This window comes from Python bivittatus, unplaced genomic scaffold (genome assembly GCF_059951505.1).
Source record: "Python bivittatus isolate LINGU-HERP-01145 unplaced genomic scaffold, Pbiv_v1 ctg000790_np1212, whole genome shotgun sequence".
Classification (NCBI taxonomy): domain Eukaryota; kingdom Metazoa; phylum Chordata; class Lepidosauria; order Squamata; family Pythonidae; genus Python; species Python bivittatus.
The window spans coordinates 3,258,902-3,274,095 of NW_028277110.1; the positions used below are offsets into that span (position 1 = coordinate 3,258,902).

The following is a 15,194-nucleotide window of genomic DNA, read 5'->3' on the forward strand; positions in this document are numbered from 1 at the left end:
CCCCCTTTCGCAGCCAACCTCTTCCTTTTTTCCAAAGGGAAAACCCTGCTGTGCTTTTGGTGTGATCAAAGTGGTTGAATGCCATTTTCCCTTCTTGAAAGGGCTCACAGCTTGCCTTTCAAAGTGGAAAATTCTCCTGGGATGGGTTATAATCAGTAATGGAGCAGTAGATGCAAATATGTGGAGTCCTTGGTGTGCTCTGAGCTTGGTGGCTGGCTTGCAGGACTGCAAGCCAGCCACCAAGCTCAGAGCACACCAAGGACTCCACAGTCCAACCCTGAGCTACAGAGATTCTCTTCTCTTAGAGATAAGTATACTGTAAATTTGCTTAACACAAGACAGGTGAAACAGTTTTGGAGCAGGTTTGGTTCATTCATTGTGTTAAACTGTAAAGTTTGGCTTGGACTTCCTGTATTTTGGGAAGCCAGCTATCTTCATCTGTAGTCCTAGTTTACTGCTAAATAGTGGTTTACCAGTCTGCCATGGTTAAAACAGGGTTTGGCAGTGTATGGACTCAATCACTCTTTATGTGGGATATGATCAAAGCATAAAGCCGGTTCATGACATTCAAAATATAAACCACCTTGCTGCTGTACTTAACATCAACCAATTTTGTTGGGCCCAGTAGTTAAGCAGGGTTAAGCCTGGTTAGTACTTGGATGGGGACCAGGAGGGGATAGCGGGGCTGTAGACTAGCCTGGGAAGTCCAGAACACCACCTGGAAGATGCAGTAGCAAACCACTCCTGTATGGTTGCTCTGAAAAGGCCTGTGTCCTGAAATCACCAGGACTAGAGAGCTCAGCTGGAGGGCATTTTTTATGTTGTCTTTTTCACCTGGTAGAATTTAAATGAAGAATAACAGGGTGAAAAGTCTCCTGTTCTGAGTATTACTTTACCCAAGTAATAATAGAGTATTTGGTAGTTTATGTAATACAGCTTTTCTAAGTCTTGACACCTCCAGATATTTGAACTCATCTCTCCAGATTCTCAGCAAATGGCCGTGCTGGCTGGGGGATTTTGGGAGTTAAGTCCAAACACATGGAGGGGACCAGGGAGGTATCTTTCCCAACCTGGTGCCCTCCTGATATGTTGGGCCTAAAACTCCCAAGTTAGGACAGGTTAGTGCCAGACTTAGTATATTTTACATCTGCTTTGCTGCAGTTAAGTAAATCATGCTTAAGTTGATCATGTCATGCACACGCAGGCAGAGTTTGTAATAGCAGTTTTCTCTTGTTCTGGGTTATTTTAGATCTTAGCTATGGGTAAGTATGGTGTCCTTGGGGTTTGGCCTGGACTGAAAGGCAACATATTTAAAAACAAACATTCAACACTTGAAAGTAAAAACTCTGGTTGAACACGTGCTTGGTAGCTCACGGCTTGTAGCCTTTTTTTCCCTTGGAGCCCCATTGACTATTTTGAGATGGAATGATTCTCAGGGAAGACTTACAGATGTTCTGACGTAAGCCATTTAGGGAATACTACGGAGTATCAAAGATACTTGACCCACTGTCTCACCAGTTTGAAATAGCTGAGTGGATCTGCCTATTTTGGCTGGAGGTGACCCAAAACTATTTGTTGAATGAATGTAACTTCTGTGCAAGATCTGAACTGGTAGGTTTGGATGAATTTGCTATCAAGCCAAAGAATCACGCTATTCTTAATCTTTGTTCCTGTGTATTTCAGTGCTTTTAAGACAAGGAAACACATTAATGACATTCCAGACTTAGTTACTTGATTTGAAGGATTTTCTTATGTTATTAAGCATGAATAACTCTGGTGATTCAGAATAAATATGTAACTTGCACATAGCTCTACTCTGCTTCAAGAAAATATAAGTGGTTCACACTGTTTTAAAGTTTTAATTTATTTATATTTCAAATTTAGATACACCCATCTCACAAAAAGTGACTGGGCAGTTACTTAGAAGGAATATCTACTTTTTTAGGTTTATGCCTGTCAGATTCATCATATGGCAGTCAGAAATGCTTGTGTTTCCTTCATGAGGAAAAATCAGTTGAATTTTGAGTCTGTGAGTATGTTTTTAAGCATGTATGTATAAACCTATCCAACACTTAATTTGTAAATTTTTAATTTTGAAACAAGGGATTTAAATGGGGAATTGAATTGAATCATGGTTTTTATTTCATAGCGATTTCTTTCTTATGAACTGCTCAGAGTTGTTGAGTCAGACCGCGTACAAGTTTAATAATTATGATTATGCCAAATCATTTCGGTATGATTGCAAATGGATTTAAAAGTGTTTCAGATATTAGTAGAGGCACACACATAGGTCAAATCTTCAAATCAAAACACTTTGATTTACTGAGTTGTATCAGTTGTAGGGGGAAAGTTGTATTAGCTTAGGTGGCAAAAATCAGTCTCTAGCACCTTCTCCAAGTAACAAATGTTATTAAAAAGCATAAGTTCTTATGAGCTGCAGCTCCTATCATCAGGTGCATAAAATAGCTAGCCACTCTGTGCATCTGATGAAGAGGGCTGCAGCTTGCAAAAATGTATGCCTTTTAATAACATTTGTTACTTGGAGAAGGTGCTGTGGGCCCTGATCTAGTCCCAGTATAGGCTAGCACAGCTGTCCTACTTTACCTAGTGCAACATCTGGTGATGTATTTGCTGTGAAGTTTGAATATGAAATCATAAATAGGTTCATGAGATACAGTTTGGGGCAGTTAATTATGTACTGTAAATATGTAAAAGGTTGAGTCAGTGGTGGCTTTTCCAGATCAGTGGTCTAAACATGAGTTAAGTTTTACTCTGAATTTAGGATAAGGCAGAATCACTAGTTAAATTCATTTTTTCTCTTTTTAAAATTAAGTACGTGGAAGGTTCATTTGAGAAATACTTGGAACGACTTGGAGACCCCAAGGTAAGAGAGATTTTGGCAAATATGCTAAAGACCCATCAGAACAGAAGCCCCTGAAAGTTTTAAGCAGTGTAAAATAAAAGAAGCTATCTGTAGGGTTTTTCCTAAACAACTAGCATTTAAATTCAGTTTTGTTCACTGGCCAACCTATGTTATAGATCAGTTTTTCCCAATCTGGCACTTCCCAGATGGGTTAAATTTGCTTTACTAGCTAAGAATGCTGGGATGTGTTGTCTGACATATGCAGGTGTCTTATTTGGGGAAAACTGTTTGCAGGCTACTCTTGGAAAATAGTAACGGTATCTTGAAAAGTGAAATTCAGGTCTCTCTTTTTCACCAAGCATGTTGGACTTGTCCTTTTCCTTACAAGAATATGGAAGCTGACACTGACTTAACTATTTCTGTTGAGTTATAAGATTATCCTCATTAAAGAAACATTGTTAATACATTGATGCTATAATGTACCCCTTTCTTTTGCATTCTAGATGACCATTGCTCCTTAAGAAAGTAGTATATTTCAATTCACTTCATAAAAATTCTTATATTCTGCCCTTTTTCCAAAGACTCAAGGGAGTTTTTGAATATGTGATTGAGAATACTGTAACTTGTGAAGATATCTTCCATAGTTCCTTCCAGTGATAAAATTACTACTATGTTCAGCTTTAATCTAACCTGTGTTATGTTTATATTATAGTTTGTCTTTAGGATTGTTTGAAAGTTTTCTGGTGATTTTACTTATATACAATGTGGTATTCATTATCTCTGTTGAAATGTAGGATATCAGTGGTCCAAATAAGCTACTTTCTTGAGTTTGATGTCTTCTAGATGAGTTGGGATGGTATTGATGTTCCTGGAATAAATGTTCTAATTTGTGGGCAGAGAAATTGAGTAGGTGACAGCTCCAGATTTCTCAGGGGAAGAACAACTAGTCAAACAATTTCTCACGTGGAGAACTCTTTGGTGAAGGTGAATGAAGTTTCTCTTGAAACAAAGTTCTTCCTAAAGTCTTCCCTGTGATTTAACAAGGAACCTGCAGAATCCTGAAGAGGCCTATTCAATATAAAACAGGACTGACCTATCTCTTGGCAGTCTCTCAACGTCATACTCCTTCCATCATACTTCTTCCATGAGGTTTTCACCATTTTTTCCCCCTTTGAAATGACATCTAAAACAAATCAGGAAAATTCCTTTGCCTAGCATAACCAGGTTTCCTAGCTTGTCCAGCATACCAGAAAAACCTCAAACTTAGGAAATGTAGACAAGAAACACGGGGTACAGTTCTGAAGCTTTAAAGTGTCTTGCTCCTTCAGGTCACTTACTGGTTGATGCATTTCATTTATCTATTTAAAATATTTGTAACCCACATTTTATGATGTTCTGCCTGCTTAAGCCAGCTTTATATGCTTATCAAAAACATGAAAAAAAAGTTTAGTACAGTTAAGCATGCACATTCATAGAGCAATAGCCACAGATTGGTCAGGTATTAAAATAACTAAATGTCTTCGACAAATTCCTGATTGTCAGTGGTGGGAGCTCCAAAAGTGGGAAAACTTGGTCCTTTATTGCTAGTATGACCAATTCCTTGATGGAGCAGGAATTAATGCTTGGCCAGGTTTATAGGTATAGGCTATTGTTCAGATAATGTGGTCCAAATGTATTATTTCAATATATACAGCCACCCATCTCTGGGTGGTTTACACTAGTTAAAAGCCGTACAAAAGACAGAATGTAATATAAAAACCTATAGAAAGCATGTTGAACCATATTAAAAAGCCATACGACATTATCTGCAGCCGAAGTATAAAAACGGGCAACAACGTTCAATGTAGCTGCCCAAGTGGTGGGCAAAGCCATGTCCTTATGGCATTACAAAAGATCAGTAGGGTTGGGGCCAATCTGATTTCATATAGGCAACAAGGCTTGGAGACAAGTAATGTAACCAATGCTGGATTGTCTAATTTGGTCCAAGTATGTAGCTGTCATATTTGGGACTAGTTTCAGTTTTCTGAATGGTCTTCAAGGAGAGCGCTCTGTTGAGTGCATTATGGTAATCTAATGTGGACATTAAGACTTATGTCATTAACACGATCGGGCAGTAGGCGAGGGCTTACGTTGGAGTCACTGCAAAATTGTTCTGTTGCAAAGTGGTCAATTCATTTCCCTTCTGTTAAACAGGAAAGTGCTGGGCAGCTAGAAATCACTGCCTTCTCACTGATCTATAAGTAAGTATTACATTTTCTAATGTCAGGACTTGATCTCTTCGTATGATTTAGATAAAATACACATCTTGTAACTTGATAAACACAAATGACCCAAGAAAGTATTCATCATTCATTTACAGGCATTAGAGTGTTTCCACTACTTACAGCTCTTAGCAGTTATAAAAATTATCTGAAGCAATGTGGAATAGGCCATAAATCTATTTGGTAATTACTAAACTGTTGGCTTTAACAAGAATTTATGGGATCCGGCTTAAAAGCAGTACTGTATCATTTTCCTTTATCTGTTTCTCTGTTTTACGTGCTGCCTTTTAAAATAAGCTTTCTCAACGCAGTGTATGGTGAAATATCATAAAACCCATTATCTAAAATTATAAACTAAAAGCTAACTAATACAAGCATCTTCTAGGGCTTTTGTAGTCATTTAGCTATCAATTAAAGCCGTTGAAACGTTTTATCACAGCAGGAATTTAAGAACAAAGAAAAAATACGGAGTTGGAAGAGAGGGTGGTGGAAGAGCTTCCCGTGCTTTTGTCCTTCCCTGATGGCTTTGCTGCTAAAAATGGGTTCCAGCTTCTTCATCTCCGATGGGTAAAATGCGTACAGCTACCTGCGATTTGCAAGGAGTGTGCGCTTTTTAGCAAAAAAGCTACCAGAAGTAGGACTGTTGGGAAGCTCTACCAGCTGTGTCAATGGACAAATGAAGGCTGGAATTTCAGTGACTGTCTTGTTTTGAAAAACAAAAGGGGGGGGAGAGAATTGCACATGTCGGGGAGAGAATTGCACATATCTGGAAGTTGCATGAACATAACTCACTGAAGTACTACAGTAGTGTGTAGGGGGAGGGTCTTTTTTCATGGTCTACTCTGCGTCAGTCATTTTGCTTGCTCAGTGAACCACCAAGATATGTTTGAAATTATCCTTGCTCTGTATCAGAGATGAGGAACCTCTTTTTCATTGGCTGCGCTCACTCAAAGATCAGGGTGCACAGGATGAGACCACCAGCAATAGAATCACCTGATTTTGTTTTTGCTTTGCTATTCCTTACGTCCTCCAGTTTTATCCAATCATTCCTCCTTCCTTACACTTTTAGGACTCTTAGAAGTAATTATGGATAGGGTAAATCTCTGAATTCAACTTGGCTGTACTTCAAACATTAGATTGCATGCTGTCTAGATTTTATTTAAACATAAGGAAAAAACGTACCTCCTCAAAGAACTACAGCAGTATGTAGGAAAGAGAGAGGTTCTTTATTTTGAAACCAGCGGTTGCAGGATGGGCTGTTTGTCGTCCGCAATACTCATAGAAAGAAATGAAATTACGGCTGACTATGTGTAAGTTTTAAAATGTAAGTTCAGAACAACGGAAATGAACTTTTGTATTGGCCTCTTGAGGTTGCTCAATGAAAATGGTAGCATGCGCATCGCAAAATGTTTTGTGGGGTGTCTAAAATACCTAGATTTCCAAAGAATAAATAGGCAGTACTTTATATTTTTCTGTTCCTTTATTTGTTTTTCCTTTTCTGAATCTCACTTTGATATTTGGAGAGGCCAAAGATGGATTTAGTTTTGTTTTATACTTTATTGTAAACTGGAAGAGACCTTAGTAATCAGCAGTAGAGTAAGTTCCAAAAAAAGGAAGGGCTTCCTTGACGTTGCCCTTTCTGTTGTAGGAAATACATAACAGAAACTCTCTAGCTTTAAATGCCATTGGTCTTTTCAAGCTAATATGGAGTATTTCGACCATGTCTAGCAATCCTTGCTGTATAAGACTGAAACTGGCTCTTAGGAGAATCTCATGGTGGAGACCAAGGGTGGTGTAGTAGCTAAGGTGTTGGACTGGTACTGGGGAGACCTGGCTCCAACTCTACTGTTAGGCACAACATTTTGGGGAATTTGGGGCCAGTCATTCTCTCTCAGCCCAAAATATTTCCATGATAGGTGTTGTAGGGAATAATTAGAGGAGGGAGCTTTAGATATGTTATCTTTATCCCCTGGATGAAAGGCAGGTTACAAATCTAACAGATAAATAAAACAAGCACATAGTGGACAGGAGTGGTTTACTACTTCTTCCCGGAAGGCAATCCGTTTTTCATCTTGGTCAGCCTACATGAGTGGTCACTTTGTTGACACTGAACAGAATAACCCTTTACTCCTCTGAAATCAGTACTATTCTAAGATTCCTCTAAAGCTGGAATTACACATATTGTCAGCCTTGCCAGGTAGACCAGACAGGAAACATGACCAGATGAGCTAATTCTACTTTATTGTAAGGCTACATTAACAGAATCTTGCAAGTTTGAAAGTACAAATCTCCTGCTGTCTTCTTTACAGCCCGAGAAGTTAAGGAGGCGTGAGCCTCTTTCTCATCCCATTATACAGCTGTGGGCTGTGTTCCCTCTTATCTGACCATTCCCTTGGCAGCATCTCTTGGCCCTGTCTCCCAAGGTCTTTCCCACATACCATTACACATATTGTTCTAATACAAACCTTCAGAAATAATGTAAAATTGCTTTCCCTACCTGATGGTCTCCAACTGACTTTTGACAAGAGTTTGCAGTTCAACATGTTAGGAAAGAAGTAGGGTGGAAAAGTATGATAGACACTTGACTCCATACAGTAATATATTATATTCTCATAGGTTCCGTGCTAGCTGGGGAATTCTGGGAGCTGAAGTCCACACATTTCAAAGTTGCAGGGGTTGGGAAACACTGGCTCAGTAAAGCAAAGCTTCAGCCACAGTTGTGGGGCCTATTTCCTGACCTGGCTTGCCTTGAAGGTCTGACTAGTCATACACTTCCAAGAAAGATGAGCTGTTTTTTTTTTTTTCTGTCTCTTACCTCTGTTAATCATTTAGCCGAGACTTCATTCTTTATCGGCACCCTGGAAAACCTGCTTCTTACGCTACTGATAATGGCTTTGAAGAAAAGGTAAGTGAGCTGACCTATGAGAGAGAAAGATCCAAACTGAAAGTACCATTCTGTGTGTTGGGCGATGTGCAAAACGTTGTTTCTAACCTCCTGGAGTGCAAAATCTGAATTGTCCTGTTCCAAGTGCAAGCCTGCTGCTTCAGCCATTTGTGGAGTGTAAAACATTTTGTTATTTTTTGACTCCTCCTGAAACGCTTGAAACATACTTGAGGGAGACATTTCAGGAACTCTCGTGCTATAAACAGTTCAGGGAAAAAAGTATGCACTGTGCACTTGATATAATTTTTTGAGAATAAAGTGGTCCACAGTTTATACATCATAGGAAAATTGATGAGAGAAAAGATTGCCCAATAGTGTTGCAGTGAGGTTGTTTGAATATTAGTCCAACACTTCTGCTGTAGTTTCTTGCTCTGTTTTACCCATACAAGTACTTGGATAGATGATATAATGAATCTGTTATCTCCCAAAGCACTCTGCTCGTGATACAGGTAAGATCAACTTCACTGCTTCCCCTGCAAACTATAACTTCTAAATATAATAAAAACTAGAAAGATTTGGTGGCAAGGGTTTGTTGGTTCCTGATCTAGGGCCTACAGAAGAAGATCTTAATTTTTCCACAAACCATGTTCTAAGATACATCCATTATGGTATAGCTTATCTGGCTAGATAGTTGGTCTAAAGAAGTTTGTCCAGTTCCTATAAAAAGGCCTCAATTTGAAAAGCATTGGTTCTTATTTCATTAAAACCTGAAGGGCGATATGTATTTTGAAGACTCTGCTGTTAGCACCTGAGTTGATAAAAATGCTAAGTGTGCTTTCCCCCCATTGCCCCTAATCCAGTTTAAATTTTCCATAATCTTGACAAGTTGTGCACCTTTTAAAAGAAAGCTCTAATTAGCATAACACTGAGCTGAACAGCTGGCTCCTTTTGGCAGCTTTGCCATGGACCCATTGGATGTACTGGCTGAATGATGAAATAAGTGTGTGTGTGTGTGTGTGTGTGTGTGTGTATGCATGCTAATATGTAGCATGGCAGCAGTAGAAAAACAGGGCCTCCCTTCATGAAACCTCCTTGTTCTTCATTCTTAACACCTCTTAATGAAAAACTTTGCAGAGAATGGATTTCTCTGAAGATTTATCAGTTACTCTGTAGATGTGCAAGGCTTAAACGCGTAATTTCTGAGTGTTGAGTGCTTCATGGCAGCCTTATTGCCAACTAGAATCCTTATTTCAAAATTATTAACTGTAGAAATTCAACAGCCAGTATTCTCAAGCTGATCTTTTGGCCTGGACACAGTCTGATGCTAGTCTAATAACTTTATTTGCTGCACTGTCTGCTGGCATCTGTAAAACCTTTATATGATTCATCATTTCACAGCTTCACATTTACAGTGGAAGCGTTAAGTATATTTCATCCCTTTAATTTTATGTGTATGTGTATTACAAGATCAGTATAGTAGAAACAGGATCTTGTGTAGCATCTTAAGTTCATCACAGGGTGTATGTATATTAAGAATATGCTATCTCCTTAATACCATAGCCTCACCATTCACAAATGAGTAGAGTAGGGCTTTTAGAAAGATTTAATAGATTAATAGTATCCTGATTAATTGGACAGCTCTCTCTTTGTAATATGTAGCTGGGTATGTTTACAGTCATACAAATAAATTTACGACACACACAAAATAACGTTTGCAAAACCTACTTTGTAAAACAATCTCATAAGAACTATCATACAATATGCTTTTCTTTTATGTGTAGACATAACCTAAAAACCACTCTTTTTACTTGTATGTAAATTGTTTTTACATTTAATGTTTGAATGACGTTTAACTCCTATAAATGGGGGAAGCAGTATGACTGTTCTTCTGGATGGTGTGGGGGACTGTGAGCAAAAATACACACGTTTTCAGATTTCCAGAATTACATTTAAGGTAAGATTTTGTCTTTCAGATTCTACTGTGTTGTTCCAGTAATGGTCATTATGATTCTGTGTATACCAAACAATTTCAAGCAAACGCTGCGATCTGCCAGGGTAAATAAAACATCGCCTCTTCTATCCCACCACTCTGTTTTAAATAGCACACTAATAGATCTGTCTTGTTAAAGACGTATGTCTTAGGTACCGCAAGTCCCCTATTTTTAGAAGTGTTGCTCCAGCTTGTAAACAATTTGTAAAGATGCAATCCTTTATTGCCCTAGCTGTCCTGTATGAGATTCTGTACAAAAACGTCTTCAATGTGGATGAAGAAGAATTGAGAACTGCCGTTGAGATGTTTCGAAATGGGGCTAAGAAAAACAGAAACAGTGCATCTGTTGGGAGTGAAGATGCAAATTTTGATTGCCTTCCTGAAAGGGCATCCAGAAACTCTCCAGAAAAGAGGTACCCTTTGAAAACTGAAGTGTTAGTCATATGTCTCATTAGAGTTATCCATTAGATGGTGGTGTTCCAGCGCATCTTAACCCCTGGGGTCTAATGTGTGAAAACTCATTAATACGAAGGTTTGTGTGCGTGCAACACTTAGCTACCTTTAGCCCAACTGGCTGTCCCAATTCAGCAGTCTTCTGAAGTAGTTGGCCAAAACTCATTTTGCCTGTGAATTCTGGAAGCTGCTCCTTAACAAATTCAGAGGGCGCTGGACTGGAGAAGGCTGCTGTAGGGAATGTGTATAGATACATGGGGTGGTGTCAAGCCCAACCCACCCAACCAAGATTAAGAAAGCCAGAACTACCCAGACTCCTGGATGGTATCTTGAATGCTAGTCTTAGGGTAGTTACAAGAATCTTAGAACCTGGAAGAGACATTTCCCAGCCTGGTTCAGGTGGAGTCTCTGAAGGATCTGAAATGTTTCTTCCCAGGTCGCTCACCACCTGGGCTGAACCGCTGTTCATGAGATAAGCTGGCAACTGACTTGCCTTCTGTCTCTTGATTGTTCATGGCTACTTTCCCTTCCTTTCCCAGTCTCCCTGCAGTCTCTCACAGATGGAAACGCTTCCATCGGGATTGCAAAGCTGCTGCTGTTAGTTATTTTTGTAGGTCAAATTCTAAATGCAGATTGTGACCAGGAAGATGCTTTCCAGATAGTTCGACGCTGGGTGGCACCAAAATGCTGCTGTGTGGCTTTCCTGCTTCTGTTTCAGCACTGGACAGCGATAGGGACGATGCGCTTCTTTTGATCCTGTGTGTCTTTAATTGTTTAGATTGGAAGACTGGGAAAGCTTTGATTCGGCCAACCCAGCGGAGGAAAAATGCAAACAAGGCACAGACGAAGCAAAGGTTTGACTTTTTCGGACAAGGAGATCCCACGTGCCCAAACATCCCTCCCATATGTAGCAGGAAGCGCAATTTCATGGCCTCACCTCTTCTTCCTTTAACTTTGCATCTTCTTCTGATATTGCGCTGCTGCGGTTAAAGACTTAGATGTCTAAAAGATTTAAATTCTGCTTCAGGGATGGCAGATACAAGGGCTGGAGAAAATAACATCTTGGAAAACTATACTTAAGGTGTCATTAACGTACTGCTGGTTTTCTTGAGCTGTGCTACCTAAATGTGACATTTAAACATTCTGTTCTTAAGTCTTTCCTGTTGTTTAAAGATATTTTTTAAAGCAGCGTCTCCTCTGTCGTATTCCCCCCCTTTCTGTGTATGTCTTTTTTTCAACCCCATCCTCCTTTTGGTGTAACAAATAATTACGGATTCTTTCTCTAGCTTTTTACCATTCTCCATTAAATTGCTTTTAGTTGTCCTTATTTGGATAAACTACAATATGGCTTTGCACCATGCAGAATACAGATGATACAAGCCCACAATGTAGTTTATCCAAACCCAGACAAGGGTTCAGCTTGGGATCAATTTCTCTGCTGTTAGCCATTATTTTGGGTTTAGGCAATCTTATGATTAAACAGTCCTTCAGGAAAACGAGGCAGGATCCAGGAGCAGGAACAAGAAGTTATTTTTCTGTAAAACTCTTATTTTACGATTTCCTGTCAGTGCCTGGTGTGGGGGCTTATTTTTGGAAGAGGGGCTCTGATCTCAATTAGGTCACCATGCACAGGATATTTTTCTTCTCAGTGGAAAATGAGTGCAAAGTGGCCACTCATAAAAAAAATGGGAGAGGGGCTACCCAACTATGGCCAGATGTGGTTTGCTGTATTGTCTTGTGTGGAACTCATGTATAAACCCTGTACCTATGGTTAATGCTGAGCATAGCTGAGCATAGGGCTGTTCAACATTCATCTTAAAACACTTCTCACACAGTACTCTGGGCTTGAATTATGTCCTTTTTTGTTATTTGGTGGTTCTTGGCTATCTAGGTATAAACAGAATCCCAAGGGGAGAGGAACGCCTTTCGCTTCATCTCCAGAAGTCCATCAGGATTGGAGCAAGCTATAAATCATTTTAAATAAAAGAAATTAATTAGTTTGTCTCCCAGCCTCAGAGATTAGTTAAGCATTAAAATGCCTAATTGTGGTTAAAGTTTTTTATTCCACTGTCATTACTGTACTATTTGATATCTATCTGCTAATTGCCACATGCAAATTGAACTTCACATGTTCTTGTGTGGGCATTTCTAGTGGGTGCAAAGTATAAGCTGGTAGGAAGGTTTCAGCATTTCCTCTAGAGTTGGCAGGTCGAGTGGAGTTGTAGCCAGCAGCTTTTTTTAATTTGTTCCCCTTCAACTTTGTAGCCTCCAGAAAACCCAAAGATGCCCTTCCCCTACAAAGTATTGAAAGCCTTGGATCCTGAGATCTATCGGAACATAGAGTTCGATGTTTGGCTGGACAGCAGAAAAGGTAGTCCGTGTGTATGGTTTGTTTTGCATGTGAAAAATGTGTTCCGTACCTTTGCAGTTGATGGCCGAAGTAAAGCAAATAACTAGCAGGTGTTGTGTCCAAAAGGCTGGACAACACTGGCCTAGCAGCTGAATTCCCAGTGCACACACATGACATTTTCATGTTAAGAATTTGCTGTGGGTAACAACAGTCATAAAATACAGCTAACGAGCTAATTGGGAATGAAGCTTAAAAGCTTTAATTATGAAGTTCAAGGTAATGTATGAATTGCTTCACCCTGTCTATATTAACTCCTCTATTTGTTGTACAACCTCATTTAGCAACCGTTCAGTTACAACGGTGATGAAAAAGTAACTTTATAACCAATCCTTGCATTTATGACCTTTGTAGGTTTATAAAGCAAAGGAAAGCTGAAGTCAAATCAGAGTTGTGGTTTCACTTAGTGACTGCTTCGCTTAACAGCCAGGTTGCTGGTGCCAGTTGTCACTAAACGAGGACCATCTGTTCAGCCTTCTCATTTACTGCTCCCAGATTGTTGGACATGCATCCCTCGGAAGCATTTGAAGACTTCTGCATTGGAGAAGGCTATATAGACATAATGTTCATTGGGCGTGCATAATGTCTTTGCCAGGAATATCAGAAAAATAAGCCAATTACACAATATTTTTTTCCCAAGCAAAGTATTCTAGCATCAGATTAGTATCCATGAATGCTTGATAAATAGCTTAAGTTTTCTTTTGATCTCCCTTTGTAGAACTTCAAAAAACAGATTACTTGGTGTTTGCTGGAAGACAGTACTATTTAGGAGACAAATGTCAGGTTAGTCCTCTATGTTCGCTTAGTAAGTTCTTACAGTGCTTATCCCAAATTAGATGAGCTCCATTAATTGAGATCTTCTTAGGATCTCATTCTCCCTAAGTTATGAATCTGGTGACAAGTTCCAGTGAGATTTCAAAAGAATCATACGTTTAAACTTCCAGTAATAATGAGTTGGTGTCAACACTTTTGACCTCTTGGGAAAGGTAAATAGCATCTCTGAGAGGTTAGGACACATGACTTCTTCCTTATACTTTAAAAATGGGTTCTGAATTATCCCTGGAAATTGTGCTAGATTTTTTAGGTAGTGTTTCTGGGGCTGCCTAGGTGGCAATATTTTCTGCTTTCACTATGTATAATGTTAGTGCATAACACTATTTCCAGAGATATTTCTAAAATGGTTCTGGCTTGTATCAAAAGCATATATTTAGTCTCTTCGGTCTTTATAGAAAACAAGGACACCAGTAAAAGGCCCTTAGTCTGTCTTATTATTTTGATTTACATTTACTGCCTCACAAATCATCCAGGGCAGAAAATATAAATTAACTTCAGATTATAAATAGTAATGTTGGATCTAAGTCAAGGCTGGTTTTGCTTTCAAGAATGAAACACATCAGTTTGTAAGTTGAATCTGGCTAATTTCACTTTTTGGCAGTGCTGCTGTGTAGAAAACTCAAGTACTAATTATTCTGAGCCCCTTTGGGTTTAGTTAGATTCTTATTTTTCTCAGGTACGCCTAGAAGCTGGGGGTAAATACTACAATGCCCATATACAGGATGTTGGACAGGATAATATGGTAACTGTCTTCATTGAAGAGCTGGCAGAGAAGTATGTATTTATTTCCCTTTGATCAAGAATGTATTCATTGCATTCATTGGAACAGTTATCAATATCAGAATTTTAGCTGTGCTACTTCGAAATCAGGTTAACTAATGCTACAAGGTAGTCCCCAGTTTAAGAACGAGTTCTGTTCCCAGGGTCTGTCCTTAAGTCGAATTTGTATGTAAGCCGGAATAATATTGTATAATACTGTATAAGTAGTATTGTGTAATGAACTCCAGTCATTGTGTCTTTAACTCGAATTTTGCTACAGTAGGCTCCATTCTTAACTATGGGTTGGCTTTAAATCAGGCGTTCTGAACCTGGGGACTACCTGTATACAAAAGCTGACATCTTGGTTTCCATAACATTTCCTCAGATACGCTGGGTTTAATTCTTTTATGATATGGGGGATTCAGTTCAACAGTTTCTAACATGGAAAAGGTTTTAATTTCATTTCCCAGAGGAAGGTGTGTTAAAAATTAAACCTTTAATTTTCCTATGATAATGGTGTCCTGGCATAAACTTGACACTTAAAAATGTAAGTCATAGTCTTGTGGAACCTTAAACACAAACATCTTCATTGCATTTGTTTTTGTGGATCAAATGTCTTGTGATCCATGAAGCTTTTGTGATAATAAATGTATTAATCTTTAATATGTGTCCTGATTCTTCATTTTTGAGTTCTCTGGAAACTCAACATATTATAGTATTACAAAACAACTCAGTATAAAACC

The 15,194-nt window shown here is 38.9% G+C and overlaps 1 protein-coding gene across 1 annotated transcript in view; it reads left to right on the forward strand.

The window, feature by feature from the left end:
• Positions 1 to 15,194, forward strand: part of ALG13 (ALG13 UDP-N-acetylglucosaminyltransferase subunit) — a 55,339-nt gene that overhangs the window by 16,181 nt on the left and 23,964 nt on the right. Inside the window, exons 6-15 of the mRNA XM_088129190.1 lie at positions 1,946 to 2,029; positions 2,834 to 2,884; positions 5,057 to 5,103; positions 7,957 to 8,029; positions 9,982 to 10,063; positions 10,231 to 10,411; positions 11,230 to 11,305; positions 12,717 to 12,822; positions 13,577 to 13,641; positions 14,369 to 14,466. Of these exons, the coding sequence (XP_087985316.1) occupies positions 1,946 to 2,029; positions 2,834 to 2,884; positions 5,057 to 5,103; positions 7,957 to 8,029; positions 9,982 to 10,063; positions 10,231 to 10,411; positions 11,230 to 11,305; positions 12,717 to 12,822; positions 13,577 to 13,641; positions 14,369 to 14,466 (863 nt within the window). The remainder of the gene's footprint in view (positions 1 to 1,945; positions 2,030 to 2,833; positions 2,885 to 5,056; positions 5,104 to 7,956; positions 8,030 to 9,981; positions 10,064 to 10,230; positions 10,412 to 11,229; positions 11,306 to 12,716; positions 12,823 to 13,576; positions 13,642 to 14,368; positions 14,467 to 15,194) is intronic.